This window comes from Scatophagus argus, chromosome 1 (assembly GCF_020382885.2).
Source record: "Scatophagus argus isolate fScaArg1 chromosome 1, fScaArg1.pri, whole genome shotgun sequence".
In the NCBI taxonomy this organism is placed as follows: Eukaryota; Metazoa; Chordata; class Actinopteri; family Scatophagidae; genus Scatophagus; species Scatophagus argus.
The window spans coordinates 13079055-13104363 of NC_058493.1; the positions used below are offsets into that span (position 1 = coordinate 13079055).

Below are 25309 nucleotides of genomic sequence, written 5' to 3' on the forward strand. Positions count from 1 at the left end.
TCAGTAGCAGTGTTTAACTTTACTTTAAAAAGTGAAATAAACTTCCAATAAACATATTTGACACAAGTACAACAAATAAAAGATATGATTAAAAAAATATAAATGTACACAAATGTTAACACCAAATAGACACGAGTATTTATACCAAGAGCCTGATGGATGTCAGCGTTGTTTGGAAATCATTGACAAGGGTTGCGGCTGTGATCCCTGATTATCTACAGTAGGGTCTGTATCAATAAGCCATCTCTACAAAAAAAACAAAAAAACAAAAAAAAAAACCCCAATATATATATATTTATATAATAAGTACTTCTGTGTAGTACTTCTATTATTCTGTGCTGTGCAGTTCCGACGTTGTTCAAAAACCACTAAAAGCACATCAGTGAGCCACACACTCGCACTGGGTGACATGCTCCTTTATAGCCATGAACAAGACCACAGTAGTTTACTTTGAGTCAATCCCACCTACAATGTCCTGATTCTGGGAAAAACACACTAGAGCACCAGATCAGTGCCTGAGAAATGTTCCACAGAAATTCGTGAGCCTTTTAAAAGATGAGACAACATGTTTGTGACTGGATCTTAAGGACTGAGACATGGCAGATGGAAGCAAACTGGAGTTAGAAAGTACAGAGAAACTAACATTCTTTGTTTTGCTCTTTTGTTGATTTGTTGACAATAAGTAAAATATATCACCCACGATTACTGGAAATGGCATCACTGACAAACTGATGATTTCATTGGAGACAAAAATGTCTTCCTGCTTTATTTCTAGTTCAACAGAAATTACATCTGACAGTATTTTACATATTATTTAGTCATTCTTTTTTCTACAAGACAAGATTACAACAAAATTATAGCAACAACATAGAGAGAAAAAATCTGAAAATATCAATTTCAAGTCTAGAGATTTTCTCCCGTGTGAGTCTTCATATGAATGATTAAATGTGAGCGCCGAATGAATCTTTTCCCACAAGCGGTGCAACCATATGGCCTCTCCCCTGAATGAGTCTTCATGTGGCGTGTTAGATTAGACTGAGCACTGAATTTCATATTACACACGGAGCAAACGTAGGGTTTCTCACCGGTGTGGATTATGGTGTGCTTGATGAGATCTGCTTTCTCTCTAAAGCTTTTACCACAACCAGTGCATCTGTGAGGTTTCTCCCCTGTGTGAATTCGTATGTGCGCATTCATGTTTCCAACTTGCGTGAACCCTCTGCCACAGAAGCTACATGTGTACGGTTTCTGTCCAGAGTGGGAGTTCATGTGAGTCTGCAGATAAGACCGCTGGATGAAGCTTTTCCCACAAACACTGCAACTGTAAGGTTTCTCTCCCGTGTGCGTCTTCATGTGGCGAGTCAGAATGGACTTGATCCTGAAATTCTTGTTGCAAACGCTGCAGGTGTGTGGTCTGTCTGCTGTCTCACCAGCTTGCTGTGGATTCTCCTTGTTTATAGCTGAGTGAAATCCTCCACTGTCTCTCCATTCATCATCACTGGCGTCACTCATCTGACAGTCACTGGTTGGCTCTGATGCACCACATCCCTCTTTATCAGGCTCTGACTTCAGTTGCTCAGATGAGCTGCTGGGCAAATGGTCTCTTTCATTGTCAGCTTTTTCTTCACTTCTTTGCACATAAATTATATTAAACATGGAGTCTTTGGTATCACTCTCCTCCTGCTTTTCACCTGTCTGAGAGGTCCACAGTTCCTCCTCCTGTTCTTCTTTAATCTGTGGGCGCCCCTGGTCATCCTCACACAGGTCAGTCTTCTTCTCACAGTGATTCTGCTCAGAGGGGGCATCCTCTTCCTGGACAGAGAGCTGCAAGTGATCTGGACCGTGTGACACACATGAAAACTGATTTAGGCTTTAGTTTGATCAAAAGTTTTCAAACTGAACAGAGAGTTAGACAAGACACCTAGTACATGAAAAAGCATTCAAATTTATAAAAATCTTCAAGAAATGTCATGTTATGATGTGTAGCCTGATAATAAATAGAAGGAAACACACAGACAGCGTGTGTAACTACAGACAGCTGGTGCAATGACAAAAAAGTGTACTGAAACAAAAATAAACAATCTCTTAAACCCAAGTGCCTATCGTTCATGTTTGTCCTGCTGACGAAAATACAAAAAACTGAAACATTTGATCAACGTTTCCCTCAAGCTGCAAACTCTCTCCCTCTCTACTTGCTCCTTCTCCATGTTGCCTCTGCCTGAAGCTCACCAGGCATCACAGGCACATGCAATCAAACAGATTACAGCCATGTGTTTGTGTTAAAGCAAAGATTATAATATCCATCACAAATTCCTTCTGCTCTGGAGGTTACATCTGCTTATTTGCTGCAGCTACATTAATTATGACAAGTCCAACACAAACCAGGAAAAAGCTTTCAAAAACAATTTACAACTTAAAGCTTGGGTGAGAATTTTAATTTTGTGTTACGCAGAGAGATTGTTTTATTTTTTTAAATGAGCATGTGATTTAAGAAGCTGCAACATTTGTCTCTGTAAAGCCAAATAGAAAAGTACTCCTTATTAATAAAGTTTCTACTACTACTACTACTGAAGATATGTATTATTAATGAACTGACTAGTAGCACAAGGACTTGGGGCAGGACTTCATACCGACAGATTTTGTTTTAAAAGAGTAAACAGGTAAACAGTTCTATATAGGACTTTTCCTTTCCTCTTTGATCCCATTCATTGCTTCATTCATTCCCAAACCTTTCAGACAGAAGAGGGAATGAGACAGAGGAAAACTGATGGTGAAAAGACTTTGGGATTCATCCTGTGGCCGACAGCCTTCTTCTGCGGTTTCTAAAAGGTACCACATTGAAAAACATTGTGTGCTGGTGACAGCCATTTTGCGTCCCCCTCCTCCACCACCACCACCACCTTTCGGGGACGCAAAATGGCGCTAAGTGCTATCTCATGTGCAATGAACTGAATATTTAGGGAGTGGCCCAGACGACCAGGATTCGGTGCATCTTAGCAAACAATATTCTGAATAAATTAGAGACAAGACCCACAGCTGCAGTGCTGTCTCAAGGCTAAAGTTAAGCTGAGTGTTGTTACCTTTCCATCCGGCCAGCCTCCGCTGTTGGTCGAGCTCCTGCTTTGAACGAAAAACTATCTCCTCATATTCTTTCACAGTCTGCTCAAAGATGCTGAGTATTTCTTCGGCAGCTGCCGTCAATCGCTCACTGACCAAAGCTTTCAGTTTGTCAGTTTTGAACATTTCCGCGTGTAACACTTCAGTCTGTATCCCAACGGACTGAGGCTGAGACGGCTTTTCTCTGGGTTGCCAGATATCGCGAGATAAACAATCTCAACCGTCAAATGATCCTCTAAACATTCGGTTAATTAAACCATATTAATTAAGGTATTATTATCATTATTGTTAAAATCAATCATGTTATGACAAATGATTCAAGGCTAAATAGTGATTCTTGTGACGGACATTGAGCAATCAGTTTATAGGGTAGGCATCATTTGATATTTATTTAATTTTTATATTCCACATTAATGGAGTGCATATCTATTTATTGATGTTAATTTACCACTTCACTGGAAGATATCTTCGTACACAGGTTGACAATAATTAAAACACTCTGATTTGTGGGCTTAACTCATAGTATGGGACAGTTTCTGTGCTTTATTTAATAGGAAAGCATTCAGTTAAGTGGACATTGTCTATTTGATATGTTATTATCTGTTATTAAATGCTACTGGTCAAATAAGCACACAAATAGAAGCAGGAATTATGCAAAAAATTAAAAGACTAAAATGTGCTAACCAAGGCACACAAATCTCTTACAGGAACAACACGGTAAGTCTACACAAGAGCAAAGTCCCTTAAAATGAACGGATATGGCAACACAGGCTGCAAAGACAAACTGAGAGCACAATGGTTCTCTGCGTGATGGAGTTTTGCTGCTACCTACTGGCTATAAAGCAAAACACTGAAACTAGTCCAGAGAACAATATCCCTGGGCTATTTCAGTTTTTGTTTTCTTTTCTAGCTTACATTAGGTTACGTGTATATTCAGGCTTAATGTGAGTTTAAAAGGCTGAACAAAGTCAGTACTGTTTTATTTTGTAATGGTACCTAAATACACCTACCTGCCTTTCTTGGTTAGAACAACACAGATTTACAGTTAGCATTTGCAGTTGCTGACCAGGAGATGGTAGCAGGTAGCCAGTAGCCAGAGTCAGCTTTTGAGGCACTTGAATGCATTTATCAATGACTGCAGCACTTTGGTTTGACACTTTAAAATGCCACTGCAGTTATCAGTAAGAAAAATACTTGCTTCAGCCAGACCTGCAGCCATAAAGTGATGACATTCTGTCAGATTTATCAAGGTAGATGAGGCAAGACGAGTGTCAATAGGTTAACTGACTAAAATGTGTTTTTCTTAGATTTCATTATGCTTTTGAGAGGCTGTTTTTTTGTTTTCATTTTCCTATCAAATCTCAGTTGAATGGATCAATATTTGTCAACTTATGTGAATTTCCCCATTGTGGGACAATAAAGGTAATCTTGTCTTATCTCTTACCTTATCTTATCTTATCATATCATATTTTTTTCCATTTCTGTCTACTTTAATTTGACATTTTTTGTTTATTTGTTCCTTTGTCTCCTTCACCAGGCTATTGAAAAATACCAGAAGTACCATTCATGGTATTGTTAGCTTAGACGTGAGGATTTAAGTCCACAGTGTTAGTATGGTCAGACAATAACATACCACTGAGGGGCCCTCTCTCTCTCTCTCTCTCTCTCTCTCTCTCTCTCACACACACACACACACACACACACACACGTAGCAAAGCAGAGATCAAGTATCAAGTCAGCCATCACGTAAACTTTACATGCCAACGTGACAGATGCTTACCCATCGGCCCATTCAGCACAGACTCAACATTTATTTGTGAAGTCCATCTATTTTTATTTTTTAGTTTTTTTTTTTTTAAATTTCACAGTAATCCAGAGTTTTCTTATCTTGACTGTGTCCTCAGCTGTTAGTCAAATGGAAAATGGGAGAAAAAGAGGAGAAACTTTGCTTTTAAAGAGGCTATATTACAGGTGGCCTCTTGTGAATAGTTCTGGTATATGTCCACATGTGACACCGTGTCCTGCATGCTTACTCTCTGCTGTGAACTGGTATAGCATAAACATTTGCAAAAGAGTTCTCAGAAAGTAATACCAAAACTAAAGAAAATACTTAAGTGTTGCATCCTGTTTTGGCTAGTATCTAACTTTTTAGCACAGAGATGTTAATAATTTAAAATATTGTTGACTGCATGGTTTCGGGACAGAGACCCTGAGTTGTTTGTTTCTGTTTTAAATAATACTGTTACATTTTTGAAATAAATTAAATTTACTGGAAAATTGTCCTACTCTTAATAAAATGAAGGGGTTTTTTTTGTAAATTTTCATGCATTTTTATTGCTCGTTATGCAAAGTACCTCTGGTCAGTTACATTATTTTCAGTTCAGTTTAACTTGTTAGTCAAGTTCTGATTTCCTTCAGCTATCACAGTGGCTGATATATTCCTGAAATGTGATTCAGCACCTGCTGATGGCTTTAAAATAAAACTGAAAGCTAAAACATGCCTCTGTCCTTCGAATTTCTACAGTTTTGTTGTTAATTTCTTAGATACTAACTGTCATAAACAGTATACAAAGAACATTAGTTTATAGTACATACTGTATAATATACTTGACATATACATAAAATGACTTAGCTGGTGTCATTGAGAGTGACTTGGCAATAACATTGGGATAACCTGAAAGTGTCATAGAAACATTAATGGTTAGATGTGTTTTTCTCAGATTATTACCCATTAGTGAACCCAAAAAGAAATGCTAATTTCTTATCATTTCTCTGGATTCATTTCTACTCCCAGCATGCACCACAGATAACCTTATCTCTTTGCTTTCTGGTATAATACAAAGAATTTAAAATTAAAAATAAAGATACAACATCATGGTTTGACACAGTCCTGGATCTTTATGACTGAGGATAACCACAATGGGATCAATTACACTTTGATTCTAACTTGCAGCTGGCAGAAGTGACAGATTGAATGCAGACTTTTAGATGACACCTGTTGTGCATTTGACATGTTTTGATACGTATTTTCTGCAGAGCTGTCAGCTCACTGCTGGTAAAACTGTTATCTTCCAGGAGCTCAGAGGTATCACAGGATGAGTCCACAAGCTGGCTGTGACTGTCCATGATTCATTTATCACGGAGTGACAGTCCAGTGAGGGGTGAGGATCACAGTCAGTAAACACTGACTGTATAGCACATTCTGATCCAGCCACTCCGTGGTGACTCATTCACTCACTCGTTTCCCTTCTTTCTACTGTTTCATTTTGTCTTTGTCGCAGGCTTTAGGTGTTTTCCTGCATCACCACCACTTCTTACAAAGGTCACAGCCAAATTTAGAGAAAGGCTGGAAGGAGAGACGCTCAAGGAAGACAGAAAAGCACAGAGGTAATTGGTCTTTTGTAGACTCATTAGCAGCATACATTTAACAAAGCACCTGCATAGCTGACTAAATTGACCTTTCGATCTCTTTCTACATATTAATCATCAAGCTGTTTAATAGGCACAGTCGTGCACAGTTTATCAAATATGGGATTTTCACAGACGCACCTCTAACTTGTCAAGGAAATTGATATAATAGATAATATAAGTTGAGTTCTCTTTCTTTTATTTTCCTTTCTCTTCTTAAATGAATTTACCTGAAAACCTGAAAACAAAAATTGCAAATGGAGACTTTACTCAAGCACAAGTCAAATGAACTGAGACCAACCCCTTAAAAAAACATGTGAGTGAAAGGTCATTTTTTAGCTTGAAAATAGCAGTCTGATAAACAAGGACAGCAACAAAAAAGCAAAACAGAAAAACATAGCGAGTGGACCTTGGGTTGTTATTTTTCTGTGGTCAAACCTTGAAAATCTGTTTAAACATAACAATTGTGCAGAAAAGAGCTCTCCTCCATTTGCTACAGGAAATTCACGACTCCGTTTTCCTGACTAACTCTGATTCAATTTTCATGTGAATTATAGCGTTTAAGCTCAGTAAGGCAACTCAAGTTTGACTTCTTGGCTCTAACCTAATTGCTCTCTGCAGATTTGTTTTACACATCTGTGAGTGATGGGAAAATATCTTAAATCCCACAACTGGGGGCTGCAGGTGGATGCTGAGGTGGTGCTGGGACTGAACAAACTGGCACCAATACTAACGCAGGGCACCGGTGGTATTGACAGCCTCAAGGGTGAGATGGGAAATTTTTCATCTTAAATACATTGTCAGATTGGAAGGTTGTATTTCATACACTCACTGGTGTTTGGCAGATGATTTTGGGGGCAGTTATGTGTGCATATAGCAGTGCATCTTTAGTTGAAATAACTAAACTGGTTTCAGTCCTGATTTATGAAGCATGAAATATACACAAAAATAATAAAAAGTTCCTGGCATTTTATGTGTGTGTGTCTGTCTGTAGAAGCAGATTTTTCTGTGTATGTCTCTCTGGCTATGTGTGTGAAAGCATTTCAGTTATTCACATTGTAAACTGAGGGAATCTGACCAATCACAACCCTACTCTGAAATTAGGATCATAGGACTACAAGCTCACTACATTAATGTGAGCCAGGAAGTGGTAACATATAATGTAGAGAAAAAGGTCAGACCAGATTTGTGGATAATCTGTGCTTTGACACATTATGAAACAAGCACCTCTCCTTTTTCTCTCTTCTTCTTGTGTCTTTGGTGAGTCCAGCAAGATCGTCATATAGCTTATACAGTGGTAGGCATGATTATTATCTATTAACACTGTCCTCACATTAGAGAAAGCAACAAACTGGAAAAAAGTAACTTAATGCAATTGCAATGTAAAATAATAACACTCTAACCTCTTACTCTTAGTTTTTTAAAGGAGGCATTTAATTTCATTCCTTTCACACCTTGCATGGGGCAATACATTACAGAATAATGAAAACAAACAGTCAGTCTATCTATCATGGATTAGCATGGATTGTGCTATGTGAACTAAACTAACCAACTAACTATTGTACAGTGAATTAAAGCAGTTCCACTAATTCAACTCAAAACAACATATGTTCACTATACACACACAACATCTATCCATCCATTTTCTATACCGCTCAGGGTCGCGGGGGGAGCTGGAGCCTATCAGCTGCCTACAGGCAAGAGCCAGGGTACTGCCTGCCCCAGTCCAGGGTTGACACACAAAGACAGACAACCACACACTCTCACAGTCACACCTAGGGGCAAAGTAGAGTAGCCAATTAACCTAATGTGCATGTTTTTGGTATTGTGGGAGGAAGCCGGAGTACCCGGAGAAAACCCACGCAGGCACAGGGAGAACATGCAAACTCCACATAGAAGGGCCCAAACCGGGATTCGAACCTGTAACCCTCTTGCTATGAGGCGACAGTGCTAACCACTGCACCACCGTGCTACTCAGTTCTTTCTTCAGGATTTGGTTGCAAGTTCCCATCGACAACACATCACGTTTGTCTTTTTACATGCCTGATCAATCCTTGGCAATCTACAGCAGATAAACTAAGCATTCAATGTGTTGAAGAGGGACATCTGTTCATGAATCTCAACCAGCTACATGGAGTTTAGAAATCACCTACATCTGTTCCTTTCATAATGAGACATATCAAAATGTCTTCTGTGAAAAAAGCCTATGGTGCACTTGGTATATGTAAAATGTCCAAATATAATGTCTAAGTATATGAGGAGCTAGCAGACGACCTTCAAATCATAAGAACAAATTTAATTAACCTTATACTTAAACACAGGTGAACACACTTAATATATGCAAATCTAAGTTTAATCAGCCATAAAGGCAGTGAAGGAATGAAAACAGAGCAGCGTCAGGGGGCCCTCCTGTGCAGTGACACCTGCACAGCTAGGTGACGGGTGACAGTGTGTGCTTGCTGGGGTGTGGGGCAGGGGGCCAGGAATTAACTATAATTAATGAGTTGATTTGAATGTCATCACATAGATTACAATAAGATGCACATGCATGAAATACAAAGCATGGGGACAAACTGAACACACACACAGCATATTAGCACACCCATGCACGAGAACTCGGAGACCACAGCACACAGTTCCACCTTTACACGACATAAAGGCATCCGTTCCTTTAAGAAATTCTTACCACTTCAGTGCACAAGTTGTGTGAATCTTGAACAAACACTCACTTCCATTATGTGTCCCAGTAACAGTGACAGTGAACCAGTATGCACAATAACTAGATCTCTCTAAAGTCAAATATAGCAATCAGAACAAACACCTGTGAGTAATGTAAAAATGTTATGCTGTGCAACCAGTCCACTGGTTTCCCACTTGCTCTCACTGAACTCCCTCTGCTGTCGGGAGAACTTGAAAAATTCAAATCTTAAGGGTCAAAGGTCAATCACCTTATTTTCACATTGACCTTCATCCTAATTTCACGTCATAAAAAACATAACATATCAAAGTTAGAGCTACAGTGTTCACAGCAAGACACAACGACAGCAAAGCTGAACCTGTGTATGCATACAGAGTGAGACATCGCAGGCCACCCTCAAGGTGGATAATGTTACTCAAGGGTGAGATGGGAAATTTTTCATCTTAAATACGCTGTCAGATTGGAAGGTTGTGTTTCATACACTCACTGGTGTTTGGCAGATGATTTTTGGGCCAGTTATGTGTGCATATAGCAGTGCATCTTTATGTTAATTGTTAATTTTTTTTAACTTTTTTTCATGAGTCTTCATGAGCCCTCAGTCACAGAGCATGTGTCACAGGCTGATGGGCAGCGTGCACTCCGTTTGTAGCTGGTAGTTTGTTTTTGCAGATTTGCAGATTTTTAAGCTTAAAGGTGGAAAAGATTATGTGAAGATTTTGTTGATTCAATCAAGCCAATGAAACAAATGAGTTTCTCTGGTATTCCAAAGCTGCTGCCCATCCAAGATGATGTTTGTATTATTTTAACTCTGACTCTTCTGTCCCTGCTGCCCTGTGTGGTACTTTTGTTGACTACCCTTTGTAGTCTTTTTTGTGAAGCTTTCTGGTGTATGTGGGTTGACCTCTGTTACATGTCATCACCCCCATCTTTTCTGGCACTTTCCACTGCTAACCTTCTATTGCAAACAAAATGCCAAAAGAAGAATTACACAGCTAATTATTCTATATTTTTAGGGGCTTCAGTCATTTAGCCTTTACTTTGAAGTCAACATGTTTTCTGTCTTTGGAAACACAATGCATTAAAGAGCATAAAAGTGCACCTATTTACATTCATTCAGTACAGCCACAGCTGTGGACTACTGACCACAGAGCAGCTCCACCAGAGGAGATGGAAAACAGTGTTTTTCAAGGCCATCTGGACAGAGGTTACTAAAGGAGGAGATGGTGTTCATTTTTCAAAGTCTTCCCAAACTTGAAACTGAACTGGAAATTCTGAGGTCACAAGCCTGCTTTTTCACTCTGGTGTCATTATCTCCAAACAGCTTTGCTGTTTCAGTATTTATAAACTGTTGTTGTGCAACATGATCTTCATGATCCTTGCCATCCATCTAACCCAGTAATCACTGTACTGTTTTACAGCCACCGAATCGAGCAACGTGAAGCTGAAAATGGGATGCAATTTGTTGTGAGATAACAACTCAGTGATAAAATTTTGAATGATATTATTCTCATGCAGTCTGTGCACCCTGGACGGCCAACACTCCTTCTTCCACTTCTGAGCAAAAATACACTCACCTATTAAATTAGTTTCAACAGTCAGAGAATCAAAAAAAAAAACTCAGCACACCATTCTATCAATCTGTCATAATGCCATACAGCCTATACACTCAGTTGCTTGTGGAGTACAGAGAGGGACCCACTGATCTGGAAAATTTCAAACATATTGCAAGAAATGTCTGCAATGACCTCACAGTCAACAATTTTGCCTTTGCAGACACAGCAAAACAATGTTTCCCCATAAGTACATTACACCAGAGAGAATATGTTGGAGAGTTTCAGATCCATTTGTAAGAGCAGAAGTCACAGAGGCCATTGGAATACACTCTAATACAGAAGCACGCATTTACTATAATGGTCCAGTAACATACTAAATGAACAAAACCAAATCACAATACAGTATTGTCTACACTAAAAATTTGATTGACTTTCCGCATTTCACTGTGCTTTTACCTTCTCATGTTTACAGAATTACAGAATCGTTGTCTTTGGCAATATGTACAGAAGCAGAATCTTGCACTTTCAGTTTCATGTATCTTTTATTCAAAAAAAACCTTATATATATATATATGTGGTTAAAAACCACAAACAAGTCACAAATAAGTCACAAATAAGTTGAAGGATGCTAAAAAGTGGGTTTATCTAATTGAATTATTCATAAATAATCTTTCTGTTCAGAGTGATATCACTGTGTTTTTTGTCAGCTTGTGCTGATCAGTCACCCAATTGCTACCGTGTAGACTCTCGCTCCGAATGTGTAAGGCATATTTTTGTACCACAGGAGGAATTGGAGACACCAATCATCTTCACAAGATAAGATAAGATGAACTTTATTGATCCCACAGCGGGGAAATTCACTTGTCATGGCAGCTCACAAGAACAGAACAGAGTGCAATAAGCTAAAGGGGTTAAGCTGAGCTGGTCACTAGCACAGCTGTAGACAAATAGTTTATTCATTTGGTGAAATTTTCTGTGATGTACATCAGAGTCACTGTTGTCTATTCATAACAGCTGTTTTATCAAAGGTATAGGGGCTAAAAATAAGCCTACTTGGACTCCACACGACACAGAAAGGTAACTCAATTTTCTCTTCAATCTGGGTCACATGTAATCAATGTCTGTTTGTTCTTCTAGATTCTGTCCATCATTTAGTTTCCCTTGCTGACAAATTTCAAGCTCATTGGCTCATGATCGTTACAACTTGGAACACAAACTGAGTAAATATAGTTTGTCACCTAGGGCCCAGTTTCAGCCAAAACTAAATAAATAAATAAATAAATTCATTTGCAGGCTCACCAGAGAACCGCCTGAATCCAGAACTGAAAACAACTCATTTCCAGTTCCCCTTACTGCATGACCATTGAATTACTGTGCACACATTAAAAAAACAAACAAACAAAAACAGAGATGGTGCACTGACATTTTAGATTGACTTGACAATATTGATAATATTCACCTTCATAAGTGAAAGCGGGTATTACTGTGGCAAAATATCCAAAACATAATTTGCTTCACGTTATCTGGTTGGATTCATATTTGATTAGATCTTTGTTGTGCTGTTGTTGCATTTCAGTCTCAGTCTATTCCTGTTCTTAGTTTATTGATTCTTTTCATCAGTGTTAAATGCCAGCATCAGATCAGACCAGACTGATTGCCAGAGCAATAAATGAGTCTCACATAATACTGGTTGTCATTGTCTGATCGTTAGCGTTGATGCATTCAAAACAGTGTGTCTGAGAATAAACATTTGATTTCTACACAGTCACGGTGAGAGGAGTGTGTACACGAAGAGTGTACATTCATGTTCACTGTCCACACATTCATCGGTGTTTCTGCTGTTGAACACATACAGGCATCTGTTCGGATGCTAAGAGGCATGAAGAGAAACAAGCAGCATCATGAGCCAGTTACAGCTCAACTGTGAAAGTCTGTGAAAGGCCATGTGACACTAAAGATACATCTGCGTTCCTGCTGCTTTTCACGCTAACAGGGTAAATGTCGGCATCAGACCAGACACCAGGCTTTTCTCCAGACAAATAAATGACCAACCCCCTCCCACACACATTATTGGACACAGTGACACAATCAGTGTGTGTATGTGTGTGTGAGAGAGAAAACTTTGATATGTCAGAGCAGATAATAGATTTGTGTAGGCAAAATGATACTGACTTACTGATAAGCAGAACACTCCGGGATTTCTAATTTCCTTAAAAGAAAAATATTACTGAGTGTTTGAACATGGATCCACTGGTCGAAAGCAGACTTTTTCTTACTAGTTAAAATGCACTTCGTGTTGAACCTAGAAAGAAATCTTTTCCTGTCAAGTAAACTAATTAGAAAAGGTCTATTGCTCCTTTATGTCCACATTAGCTCTCTGATTGAACTTATCAAACACAAACTAATAACAAACAACCCATTATCTATGTAACATAGATTCCACTCAACTGTCAAGCACTTCAGTGGAATTTGAATGCACTTGCTCAGCTTTATGAAGGGGTTTCGCTTTTGTCTGTGAGCAGGCAGCCAAATGCATGAATGTCAATTTTAATTGGCCTGTTTTCATGTTGTCATGGATAAATATTACTGCTGCGACTCAGTGGACAAACTACTGCATTATGTAAAAACAACAAAAAAGATGTGTTACATTATTTTGTATGTTGTCTCAGGTTTGTTTCACTTCACATTGATGAATATGGCCGAATTAACTCTCTACATTTTTTATATTATAGGATCAAATGACGATTTGTTTTGCAGATTATCTGCTTCTTTATTTGAACCTTAAACATTTAACCAAAGCCTTTTCAGTCTTCTGCTGCACATCATATTACATTCATCCTGTGTAATTATGCTGATTTAAATTAGGTTTGTTGGTAAACCAGAACGTGTTTTTAATATAACAATTTAGTAGTTGTATGAGGACCATTAACTTAATTTAAGTAGTCCATTAGTTAAGGCTGAGTACTTGGGAGGAGAGAGCACACTGTGTGTGTGTGTGTACTCACAGTGTCCTTACATTGTCTGTCTCTCCCTTCGCCAACCGTCTGTCTTTGTGAGTGTGTGTGTGATACCTACCTGGGAGGTCCGGTCTTGTCCTTCAATCATCTACTCACCTGTGCACGTGTTTGGCATTTGCATCATAGTTTGTTGCACTTTCTGATTTGGTTCTCTGCAAGAAATCATCCTGGTATTTGCTTAGTAACGACTAAACAATTTCCTGTGGTCGAGTGCTCTGCTTTTTGGGGGTCTATTTAAACATAACCGTTACGTTGTGTGACAGTTCTGGTTTCTGTATGTTGAGTTTAAGCTTGACAGTGATGATAAATAACACTGTAGGAGCTACGCCAGTGAGCCACTGTAAGACCAGCACACACACACTCTCTCTCTACATAAATGTGTGTGTCACCTATTTTCTTTTAACAGAATAAGGGTTTACATTTTTCTGTAAGAATTTGAAATCTTTTCTACCATGTTATTAGTCTGTTCAAATGTTCTATTTTCTGCAGACGTACTTCAGCTATCAAACTCTCAATTAGAGTTTCTGCAAGGCCTGACTGAAACAGGGACAATTTAAAGTAAAAAAAGAAAAAAAAGAAAAAAGAAAATGCTTTCAGCGCACAAGAAAAAAACAAAAGACTAAAGATAAGAACTAAATATATAACCATAAGCAGGTGGAATGAAATCTTGTAAACTGGCCCTGACAAGCCAATATACAAGGTGAATTTGCAGGTCTGTGTTAAGGTAGCAAACTGACTGAGTGCAAACTGATTACTGTTTAACCTCGGTAATAGCTAAACCATCATTGAAATCCTTTTAGTCACAAATATATGTAGTATTATTTAATGGGGAGAGCCTTTCATGCAGGAGCCTGTGTTATCTTCACTATCAAAAATCTCTGCTGGCACTGGAAACCCACAAGAGAAAATATTTGGTAGGTCAGTCTGACTGAAAGACTGTTGTCCGCCTTAAGACTATACATAATAACTCAAAACAAACAAAATAAATAGATACAATCTGTGAATAAAGGTAGTGCTAGCCTGTCTACTTCTGTCTGACACAGCACAGCGCTCGTTCTCCTCTGCTCTCTGTACATGTCTGCTCATGTGGGTCAGTGTAAGCAGCTGAAGGAGAGAAGTGAAAGTCAACGGACAGAAAGACAGACTGACAGTCACACAGATCAACTCAAAGTTTCTCACAGCAGAGGCACAAAAGGAAACAAACACGATCAGCAAAGTCACCGATGGTCGGTGCTGTAGATGCAGAAGCAATCTGTTCTATCAGATCTTAAGTCTGCACACAGTAAAACACACACTCAAAAAACCTGAAGCATACTCAAGCTGCCCTTCACAGCTAATGCAAGAATTTAAAAAAAAAAATGTTGGCAGCGGACCTCATTTGTCATCACTGAATGTAATCTGGAGTTTTGCTGAACTGTGCATTATTGATGTCCTTGTCAACTGCTGTAGGCTTGTCAGAGGAAAGATACAGTGCGCCTATGTGATCACGCTGTTTACTGGGGAATCTTGTGACTTTTGTAACAACACTTCCTTTACGTGACACTCCGTATGTATCATAAGACAACTTTTAACATTTTGCAAAGCAGCTACCATTCAAGTGAAGTTACTGTCAGGGAGATAAATAACTGAGTTTGCAGGAAATGAGAGCTGGAAGGAAGAAACCAAACAGGTTATTTTAAACTGTGTGTCGGTGGCGCAGAGCACCATGACGTCTCCTCCTTCCTCATTGGTGGTGTAGGAAAATAGTTTTCACATCCATGTTGGTGGTAGCAGTAAAATATTAATAGTTTCCGAACAGCGGGTGGGCCTCAAAGCCAGGGAGAAACAGCAGTATGAGAAAGAAGTAGAATACAGCCAACGAACCAAACCAGTTCTCTTTGCAATGCTTTCTACACAAGGCCCTTTGATGTGTGAAGGAGTTGAAGAGAGTGGTTGAAGGAGGACCAAGTAATGTTGAGATGACACACAGATGATGTCTGTTTGCCTGTTTTTTTGTCTGTTTTTTCTAAAGGAATCTTACCTCACTGACATACTGGATTGATTACTGGACATGCTGATTAAACATCTATTCATATGCAGTATGTTTCAATATGAAGAAACAATGAAATCTCAAACTCATGTTTTTAATCTTGATCACCACTTTGTCTAGACAAATAGGTTAATTCGGTTTAATTTAGGATTTTTTTTTTTGTTTCCAAACCTGTTTGTCTTTTAATAATTCGACTTCATTTCATTGTTTTGTTTTCAAGAGCAAGAGCAGATTTCTTACTTGCTTACTTACTACTAAATTACTATGAACAAATGAATTTCCTTTCTCTGATATTTGTCAATAAATATAATGGCTTAATTAACAAAATATTATTTTAACAAATACTATTTTATAGAAATATGAAGTTTTCTCTCTTACAAAAACAATATGTTTGCACTGCAGGGGCTTCTTTTATAAAAATGTTGTCAGATTTATACTTGTACTTAGTAAGCAGGTTCCATGACTCCCATTTTTAACTCACAAATCTGTGATCTATAAATTTCAAATCAGGTTAAATTAATGGCACCTGCCTTGTGATTTCACCTCACATAATGCCAGCAGAAATGAGGATTTTTTCAGGAGTAGCGTTGGACCAAAACAGAAAATCAAAGTTTTTGGAAGGCCGTGATGGTAAATGAGATTAATGCATATGTGTCGCAAACTGCAAGTTGATTGTAGGTCTCGTTTATAAACAAGGACCCTAGACTGCATTGGCTAAATGGAACATTTGCAAACTGTACTGAGAAAGTCTTCAACTACAGCTACAGTAACACAGTCCTCCTAAGGTGATATCAGCTTTTTCTGAATTGTTTAATTCTGTATCGGCTGAATTAAATAATAATGATGATAACTGCTTATGCATGAACCACATTCTCGGGCATTTTTCACATTCAAACATTAGTGGACCTTTGTGACACTGGAGTTTGACTGTCGCTACTTTTTGGTTCAACTATTTATTTATTTTTTTTGTTCTTCTTCCTTTTACCATTGACATTGTATTCGTACTTGGACGTGTCACGAACAAATTTGCATACTTTTATATGAAATATTTAGACCCTGTTACTGGCTCAGGGTGAAGCCTGCCCTAGAAAATACACAGTGTGATGCTGTGTCAGTCATCATTTATTCAACAGGTCCCCAACCCCCAAATACCCACTGACAGGAAGATCAACACAAAGGTTAACAAGACTCAACAAACAGCAAGAAATCATTTTATTTCTCAACCTCAACCCTAAAAAACAACCTGACAAAAACTTCCTTCAACGAGTGTGGTTTCGTTCAATTAAATTAACCGATGATGATACAAAACTTTACGAACAATTGATGCAATTCACATCGATATCACAAGGGCAAGAGAGGTGAGCCGAATGTCCAAGCAACTATGAAAAACGATGACAAAACATTCATCTGTGTATCATCTTTGGCTTTGTTCAGACTGCATGTGAAACGGACTCGTTTCTCAGATCAGGTCTTTAAGACAGAGTGTCTGCACTGTTTTGATCAGTAATCAGAACAGATCTGTGCATCCAGACATCACCAGCCTGTCCACACGAGTCGCTGTGGTAACGAGTTAAGCTGGTGGCTTGGGTTTTCAATGCAGAAGAAGAAATGAAAATCCATCATGTCTCTCTCCAAACGATTGTGCTGTCAAGCCATGAAGCAGAAAATTTATTAGCTCATGGACTGTTGATCTCTGTGCTGTCCTGCAGACTGCTCTGCTATTAGCAGCATGGATTTTGCTCACCCTCACTGCACTTCTGTCACTCTGTTGTTGTGTGTCGTACTGCAAGTGACACTAGAGACACTTTGTAAAGTCCAGTTTGAGTGTTCAGTGCGTCCAGACTCAGATGATTTGAATCACATTTCTGAGCACGTTCAAATGTGGTTTGGATCCGCTTAGCTAAAATTGAATCTCATATGTTTTTATTTTTCAGACTTTAGAAAATCAATCTGTACAGAATCTGGATATGACAAAAGAACTGACTTGGGTTAGCAGTCTGAACGAGGCCTTAAACAACATACTACTACTACTTTAATATGCAGGTGATAGTTGACAATGATAGTTGCATCATTAATACAGTCAATGAAATATTCTTTGTAGCATCTTTAGAAAATATCTGTCAATGCTGTACACATTAAAAGGTAGCACATCTTTGGTTTTAAGTATTACACAATTTGCTTAGACTTCTCAAAAAATACAAAACAAACTATACAATGTGAAAATAACTAGTTACATTACACTTTCTGTCAGAGATGGGTCAATGCTTTTTTAATTGAAGCAAAAATAATTAAAATCTACACAAGTTTTATACTGCTAATTTCCCTGACAACCTGAACTGACCAGTGAGTCTGCAAAATGCATGACGACTCGTTAATTAGCTATCACGCTCCTTTTAACTCACCAGCATTAGATCATGTCCAGTTTAATGAGGCAGACAAATGAAGTGACCCGAGTGCAGTCTTGACTTTCAAATGAATAGCATCATAAAACCTCTTTCTTCTCACTGCTGTCTAACCAATGAGAAGATGTCCCATGTTACTGTCCGCTGATTCTGATGTTTCTTGTTTATTGACAGGAAGGTAGGTAATAACTGTAGCACACATTAAACAAACCCTCACCCAATTGGTTATATACACATTACTTTTACCTTCCACCCAGCAGCCAAAACTTCAAGTCAAGAGTCAAATAAACAGTGAGCTAAAACATGAAAATCAATTTTTTTGAAGGTCAACAGAATGAATTTAGGTGACCAACATGTTAAAATCAAATTTACTGCTTTTCTCCAGCCAGCTGAATGGGAGTTTTAATTGTATAATAATCATAATAATTAATTTAACCTGAATTATTACATATTTAGGCCTGAGATGTGATCATGCTATTGACGACAACTTCTGTTTGGCCCTGTAACCTATTGAACAGAGGCAACGACTGAAAAGAACCAGCTGAAATGTATGCAAACAATACAGTACAGAATATATTGACAGACATATCAAGAGATCTGGGATCAGGGAGATGAGAATTTCAAAATGAACCAAGTCAACAAAAAATAAGGGTATCTGAACCGAGTTTTCAACTTCACATTAAAACTAAACGCAGTCCAGCAACACTTCAAACTCATACTATTCACTTAAATAATGACGACCGCATGTTGTTCAAAGGTCATTTAGCTATAGTGCATCTTGGTTAACCTGTTCTAATATGTGAGTCTAATATAATATGTAAAATGTCCCTATCTCCTAAAAATAACGATTCATTTTGTCTTGACCCAAACATAACTGCCACATGGATTATGTTCAGCGGCAACATTTTTTTTCCACGTCCAGTAAGAAAAGTTGTGAGGAGGTGGTCTAAGTGGACATGTGACGTACAAAGCATGTTGACGGAGGCCTGTGTGTGATTATGCTCAGGCAACTAAAACACTTTGGTTAAGGTCAGAGAAAATAAAATGTGGCTTCAGATAAATATAACTAAGGTATGTATATCATTATTTGTGCTTCAAGAACTGAACATTTTGGAACCAAGAAGACTCGTTCATTAAAAACATTTCGACACGTTGATTAAAAATCTAATACAGGGGAAGTGGCTGTCTAACAGATGGATTTGCTGTAATTAGTGGTGGATAAGTGTAATTTCTAGCGGTACTACGCTTAACAATAACCATGAGATTTTTTCATTATTGCATTAGCATTCAACTTTTAAATCAGTGTATAAAAGTGATCCTCGTGAAGCCGACTCTCTGACTCGACACCGCAGAGCCCAATAAGATGGCTGAAGTATTTGACTTAAAAGAACAGCAGAGCTCAAATAAGGAATCAAAGTTAAGGGTTTGGTGTAGAAATGTCTGTAATAGATGTGTGAATTGAAAACAACACTTCTTGTTCTGATTCACTGAGATTCAGTGAGCACTTGTGGTCATAATAGGATGCACAGGGTGCAGCACTCTGTAAATACTTATTCTATACAGGATATTCCAAAATAAATCATGTTATGTCTCAAACCTCTATGAGTTCCATACAAATAAGGCAAACTATTTCCTTATGACAGAAATGCGTCTTCGCCCACATTATTTTGCATTTGGGTTCACCTGTTGTTGGAGAATGTGGTGACTGGATAATAAGACCTGCTTCATCTGTGGTTGTAGGTAGTAAGGGGTAGTGCGGGACACACAATGAACACATATAAAGTGAGGAAAAAAACGTGTTGTAGATTGTGTGATATGATTAATTTCAAGTCAAATTATAAAAGAGAAACAAAAGTGGCTGAACTGGTATATGCTTTTATCCCTGAGACTGTCTGAGGCCCAATACACCTGAAAACACACAAATGAGCTCTTAATTCCCTTTAACGGATTAGTACACTGCATGATAACACTTAAATATCAAATGTTCAGTAGTTTGGCTGCTGAACAACTGCTTCTTCCTGAAACCAAAAAAACAAAACATTTTTTCTCCACGGTGGAGTTAGTACATAGTAAACGTGCAGCTCTGAGGCAGGCTCCCACAGAGGCTGCAGCAGTATCTGAATCGACTGGAGTGGTTTAACCAACCGAGTGGTGGTGCAGAGCTGCTTTTTGGCTTTTGGTTTCATCAGTCGATCTCTGGCATACACTTGAACCATTTGGCCACGCGGCCCTGCCTCTTGGCTCCTCGTTCAAGCGTGTTCGAGTTCAGTAGTCCGTCCATGTAGTTACCATACTCACTGATGGCGTCTTCGACACGAGTGATGTACAGCCAGCTGATTATCACACCAAAGAACTGGAGAGAGAAAGAGTGAGAGAAGCTGAGTATAGGAAAGAAAGAAAGGGAGACGGGGTGCTTCTCATTTGTCTTAAATGTTTCCTTGCTTCCCTCACTTGCACTCTACCCTCGTGTCTTAGTCCCTCCTATGATAGATGCAAACAAGAGATACAAAGAGATGATGTAAGCAGAGAGGAGACACATTTTTAGAAGATTGATATGTTTTTCCTCTGAAAGGTCATCTGAAATGATGTCAGTTCCTGATGGCGACGACGCACCAGTCTGCAGGTCAGCTCTGCATTTCATGGACTTTGTATTTGCATAGATAATGTGACGTACTGTCCAAATAATAATGAAGCGAAATCTGAAATATCTCTTTTGGAGTACAGATATCATCTCCAAGTAAAAACTCAGCCTTCTCACTCCTTGAAGCAAGGAGACACGACATAAGGAAAATGAGGAGCAGCCCACAAATGGACTGGATGACTGACAGCTTCTGCTGTCCTTTCCTAAACCCAAATCTCAGTATAGTCCAACATGCTTATTAAAGTCCAGCACATTCTACATTCATACATTCATGGCTGTAAGCGTGTGTCTGTGTGTGTCTGAATTTTAATGTATCATAAGAGTTAAAATGACATCTAAAAGGGCAAAATGACAGAGTGGTGAAAAACAGCTCCCACATCCATCAGCCCACATCCTCTAATGGATCTGGCAAAAAAGCTGGACATGAAAGGAAACACAAACACGCTGTGTGTTTACGTCTGATGTAATGTACAGCAAATCTATATGAAAAGAATAAGCAATGACACTGCTTATTTTATCACTGCTGATGCAGTGGAGTCGGCAGGTGCATTTGGAGGGAAGCAGTTTATATATATTCCCACTTAATCATCAGAGTTGCTTGCCTACATGCTTTCAGTCTGATTCTGATATTCACAGAAAGACGGCTGCACTTGTTAAACTCCTGCCAGCTGGGAGAGAAAGAGGAAGCTTCTATAAAGATTACAGGTACAAAGGACACCTCTACCATATATCTAACACAAAAACGTCAGCTGAAAATGATGATAAAAATCAGAATCACATATCACATGTTGTGTAATGAGGTCAGTTCAATTTGTAGGACAAGGGGGACATCTCAGTCTTATCTCAGCCTTACAGTTGACAATGTTGTGGGGATATAAATCTGCTTTGACTGTTACTTTGAGGACGGAATCAAAGTCCCCTCAACATAAATCACTAAATGTTGGCGTTAAGCTTTGGTTTAAGGTAAAGTTTAAAAGAGACGCAGTGTAGGGTAAAGGTTGGAACGAAGCATATAGTGGTAGCGGTTAAATTTAGGCTTATGGAAATTAACGTCAGCAAACGTCCTTGTAGTTGGGTAAGTTATTTACTATATCATGAACATGCGGTTTCCCAGCACACATGGACAGTCAAGTCAACACACATATACATGCACGCACACACACACACACACAAAATTAACTTTTTTCTCAATCTCAACAGAAATTACATGCAGTCTTTCCTCTTAAGGGAGACTGGTTAACCTGCTCATTTCTTCAGCTAATGACAGTGTGCATTAATGTGGCTGTGCGCACAGATGTGCTCCACATAAAGCTCTATACTGTAATTGTTTTTCATCACAATATATGTTTGTAATTTAGGTTTGAAACAAGTATAAACAAATAATTTTTCCTTATACATATGGAACAGTTTGCATTGAGCATCATGGATATTAGCCTGCTTAAGTGATATTTGTGACAAATTTAGGTTTGTGTTTTTATATAACATATATGTATATGTATGTCTGTGTGTGTGTGTGTCAGTGTACCTGAGGCAGTAAGATCCCTAACAGCAGTCCTGCCATAATCTTATAATTGTCCATCAGCCAGATGAAGAAAGCATCAGTGCAGCCTCTGATGTGGATGATTTCGATCAAATCCAAGCGCTGCAAGAAAACAGTCACAACCAAATTATTGGTCACAACCAAGGAGCTGCTTATGAAGTTTGTTAGTTAGAGAAGTATGTAAGACCAGCAGCACATCAGATTTGGAGGACACGCATTGGTGGTTATGAATCAAGTTATTTGAGATGGTTTTTCATATCAAGTTATAACACCACAAAATTTCACGACACAAAACATTCTGTCACATCCAACTTTCAGAAATATTTTGATGGATTGATTGATTGTGTTTTGCTGAAGTTAGTGACTGTAGCGTCATTTTTTTGTGTGAGTCACTGTTCAATGCAAAGAACAACTGTGTAAAAATGCCACTTTAAATGAGCATTCTGTGGCAAAGCAGGCAAAAAAAGAATAAAAAAAACCTGTACTAAGCTGATTTTAAATGACCTTTCTTATTCCAGTCATCTTACCTCCTTTTCCAGTACCTTGTACCCACACATAGTGTTGGCCACTTCATTAGGCTGGAGGGGAGAGAAGCAGAGAGAAAGAGATCAAGAGGTATGAATATTAAGTGGGCGATGCCTGCGAACGGCTTTCAGCGTCAAGATGAGATGACAGCAGAAAGAGGAAGTCAAACTTTAGACTAAATTTAGACACATTTTAGGTGGGGGGACACTGTACCTAGACCAGAGACAGACTTTCAGGGGAATACTGCTGACTGTTGAAAGCTCAATACTGGCCCCAAATAAAATCTGAATAAATATGGGCATCTTTACAGCATCAAAAACACACAATACACCCACATAATATTTGCAGGATTTCACACTTTTTAAAATGTGCACTGTATTGCACAAAGAGATGGGGGATCATAAGTTTACCTTATAAGTTTACCTCACCTTACAGTCACCATACTATGGCCACAATTCTGCGTAAGCATTTACTTCAATACAACCGCATATGACATATCATGGTGTCATGGATGTGAATAAGAAAATCACTACTAAATCACCACTAAAATAGCAAAAAGCAGGAATCAGTGCAATGTTATGAGCGTGACTGCAGGTGTTGTCGACTCTGCTCCATTCATTTCAATAGAACAGGAGGGAAAACAAACTTCTCTTTCCTGAGAGGACATGTGATGCTCAATCAAGGGAATTTAATGGATGCTGAACATACTGGCATGCATTTACAAAGATGATTACAAATTACATATTACTAATAATTAATTATTCATTACAAAGATTTATATACATATAAATTTGATGTCTTTCTTGTTCATTACTGAGATGAAAGATTCATGTATGTCTATCTATCTGTCTATGAATCTTTAATCTAAATGACTACACAAGTAATGGACAAGAAAGACATCACTTTCTATACTATATTTACACCAATGAACAACATTTGAAAGAATGGACAGCAAATGTGTTTTACTGTCCATCTACTGTCAGAATACCTTGAAATTCCATTATTTTGATGTGAATAATGGAGCTTGTTTTGTATTATAAAGTATATCTAAAGATTTAAATGATGCACCTGCTACTTAATTCCAGTGTCAATATGATTATATGGGGAGGTAATAAATTATAGATGCAGTGCCTCCAAGCACAGCAGAACAATTTCTTTAAACATTTTAACAGTTTTAGACAAATACATGGATCTGCACATGGAAAATAACTCCATCCAAACTAAAAATCAATTAATTATTTGTTATTCTACCATAACAGACTCACTGAAAGGACTGCAGTAAACATATTATATGCTTATGTATCCTTAACAGTGAAACTGCTGCATTTAAAAAAAACCCAAAAAAACCCAAACAAACAAACAAAACACCAACATTAACAAAGAAAATGGTATCACAAACAGAAAACAAATTAGCTAAACCACCAGCGAGACAGGAACTGGAAAACATTGGGTGATTTTACGTGTCATCAATTAATAAGATTTTTTTTTTCAATCAATTCATCAATTCACTCAATTAACCTTGTCATTACAAGTGACACTGTAAAATAAAATATTATTAAACTACTAATAGCAACAATGTGGTAATTGGATTTTGTTTGTCTTCTCTTTCCTTGTAAACTCTGCAGAGTGTAGGTGTACAAATTAAAGAGTACATGTGTTGTTCTGTGTGGGAGGAAACTGCCCGTGTTTGGTGTGGCAAGAACATAATCACCATCATAAGGATGCTGAGATGCATTTTAAACATAACTACACGCTATTACAGCTATTACTGTAATGACATACAAACTGAACCAAGTGGCTTCACAGGCCCTTTATGAATACATAGAGACTGAAATGCTGAAACGTTTACTTTGTTCAACTACTTTAGGTAATGCTGCAGACACTAGCACCTAACACTGATTTTAAAAACCAGTTAACGCACATTTATAAGCATGAGGTGTCAGCTCTGGCAGCTAGTAGAGATTGAAACAGCACCTGTTCGGTCGGCAGGTGGCTTCCTAACCAAAGGAAATTATGATGATTCGTGCATTCAACTTATATGAAAACCGCACACTGCACTTTTTGCTTTTCGTTTACTAAATACTTCATCGACTTAGCTTGGCATGTCTATAACACTGTCAGACTGGTGATAGTTAACAAAAAGAGCAAAAATAATGCAGTAAAAATCAAATACTCTCTCTTCTATTCACACGTAATACAAACTATACTAGCAAGCACTGCAATAAAATCAAGGCACTTGGCATGGATAACATGGTGCTGGAAGTACTGATGAAAACGGTTTAGTTACAATACTGGAATCTAAGCGGATAACAATAATACAGGAGGAGTATTTTAGCAGCAGTAGTTCCTAGAGGGCCAAATATGGTGATAATATTAGTA

General features: G+C 38.3%; 2 protein-coding genes across 3 annotated transcripts in view; both read right to left on the reverse strand.

The window, feature by feature from the left end:
• Positions 1-733: 733 nt before the first annotated feature.
• LOC124056750 (zinc finger protein 32-like) lies at positions 734-3328 on the reverse strand. 2 transcript variants are annotated; one of them, XM_046384529.1, is made up of 3 exons: positions 3081-3328; positions 1692-1835; positions 734-1585 (listed from the first exon to the last, which is right to left on the reverse strand). In XM_046384529.1, exons 1-3 carry the CDS (start codon positions 3241-3243, stop codon positions 1569-1571), a joined length of 324 nt encoding a protein of 107 aa, XP_046240485.1. In that variant the 5' UTR covers positions 3244-3328; the 3' UTR covers positions 734-1568. The 2 variants fall into 2 exon arrangements, with proteins under 2 accessions (XP_046240485.1, XP_046240477.1); XM_046384521.1 differs by having other exon boundaries at positions 734-1835.
• Positions 3329-17017: 13689 nt separating this feature from the next.
• tspan15 (tetraspanin 15) overlaps positions 17018-25309 on the reverse strand; it is a 33779-nt gene continuing 25487 nt past the window's right edge. Inside the window, exons 6-8 of the mRNA XM_046384541.1 lie at positions 22933-22983; positions 22391-22507; positions 17018-20577 (exon numbers count right to left, since the gene is read on the reverse strand). Of these exons, the coding sequence (XP_046240497.1) occupies positions 20410-20577; positions 22391-22507; positions 22933-22983 (336 nt within the window). The 3' untranslated portion in view covers positions 17018-20409. The remainder of the gene's footprint in view (positions 20578-22390; positions 22508-22932; positions 22984-25309) is intronic.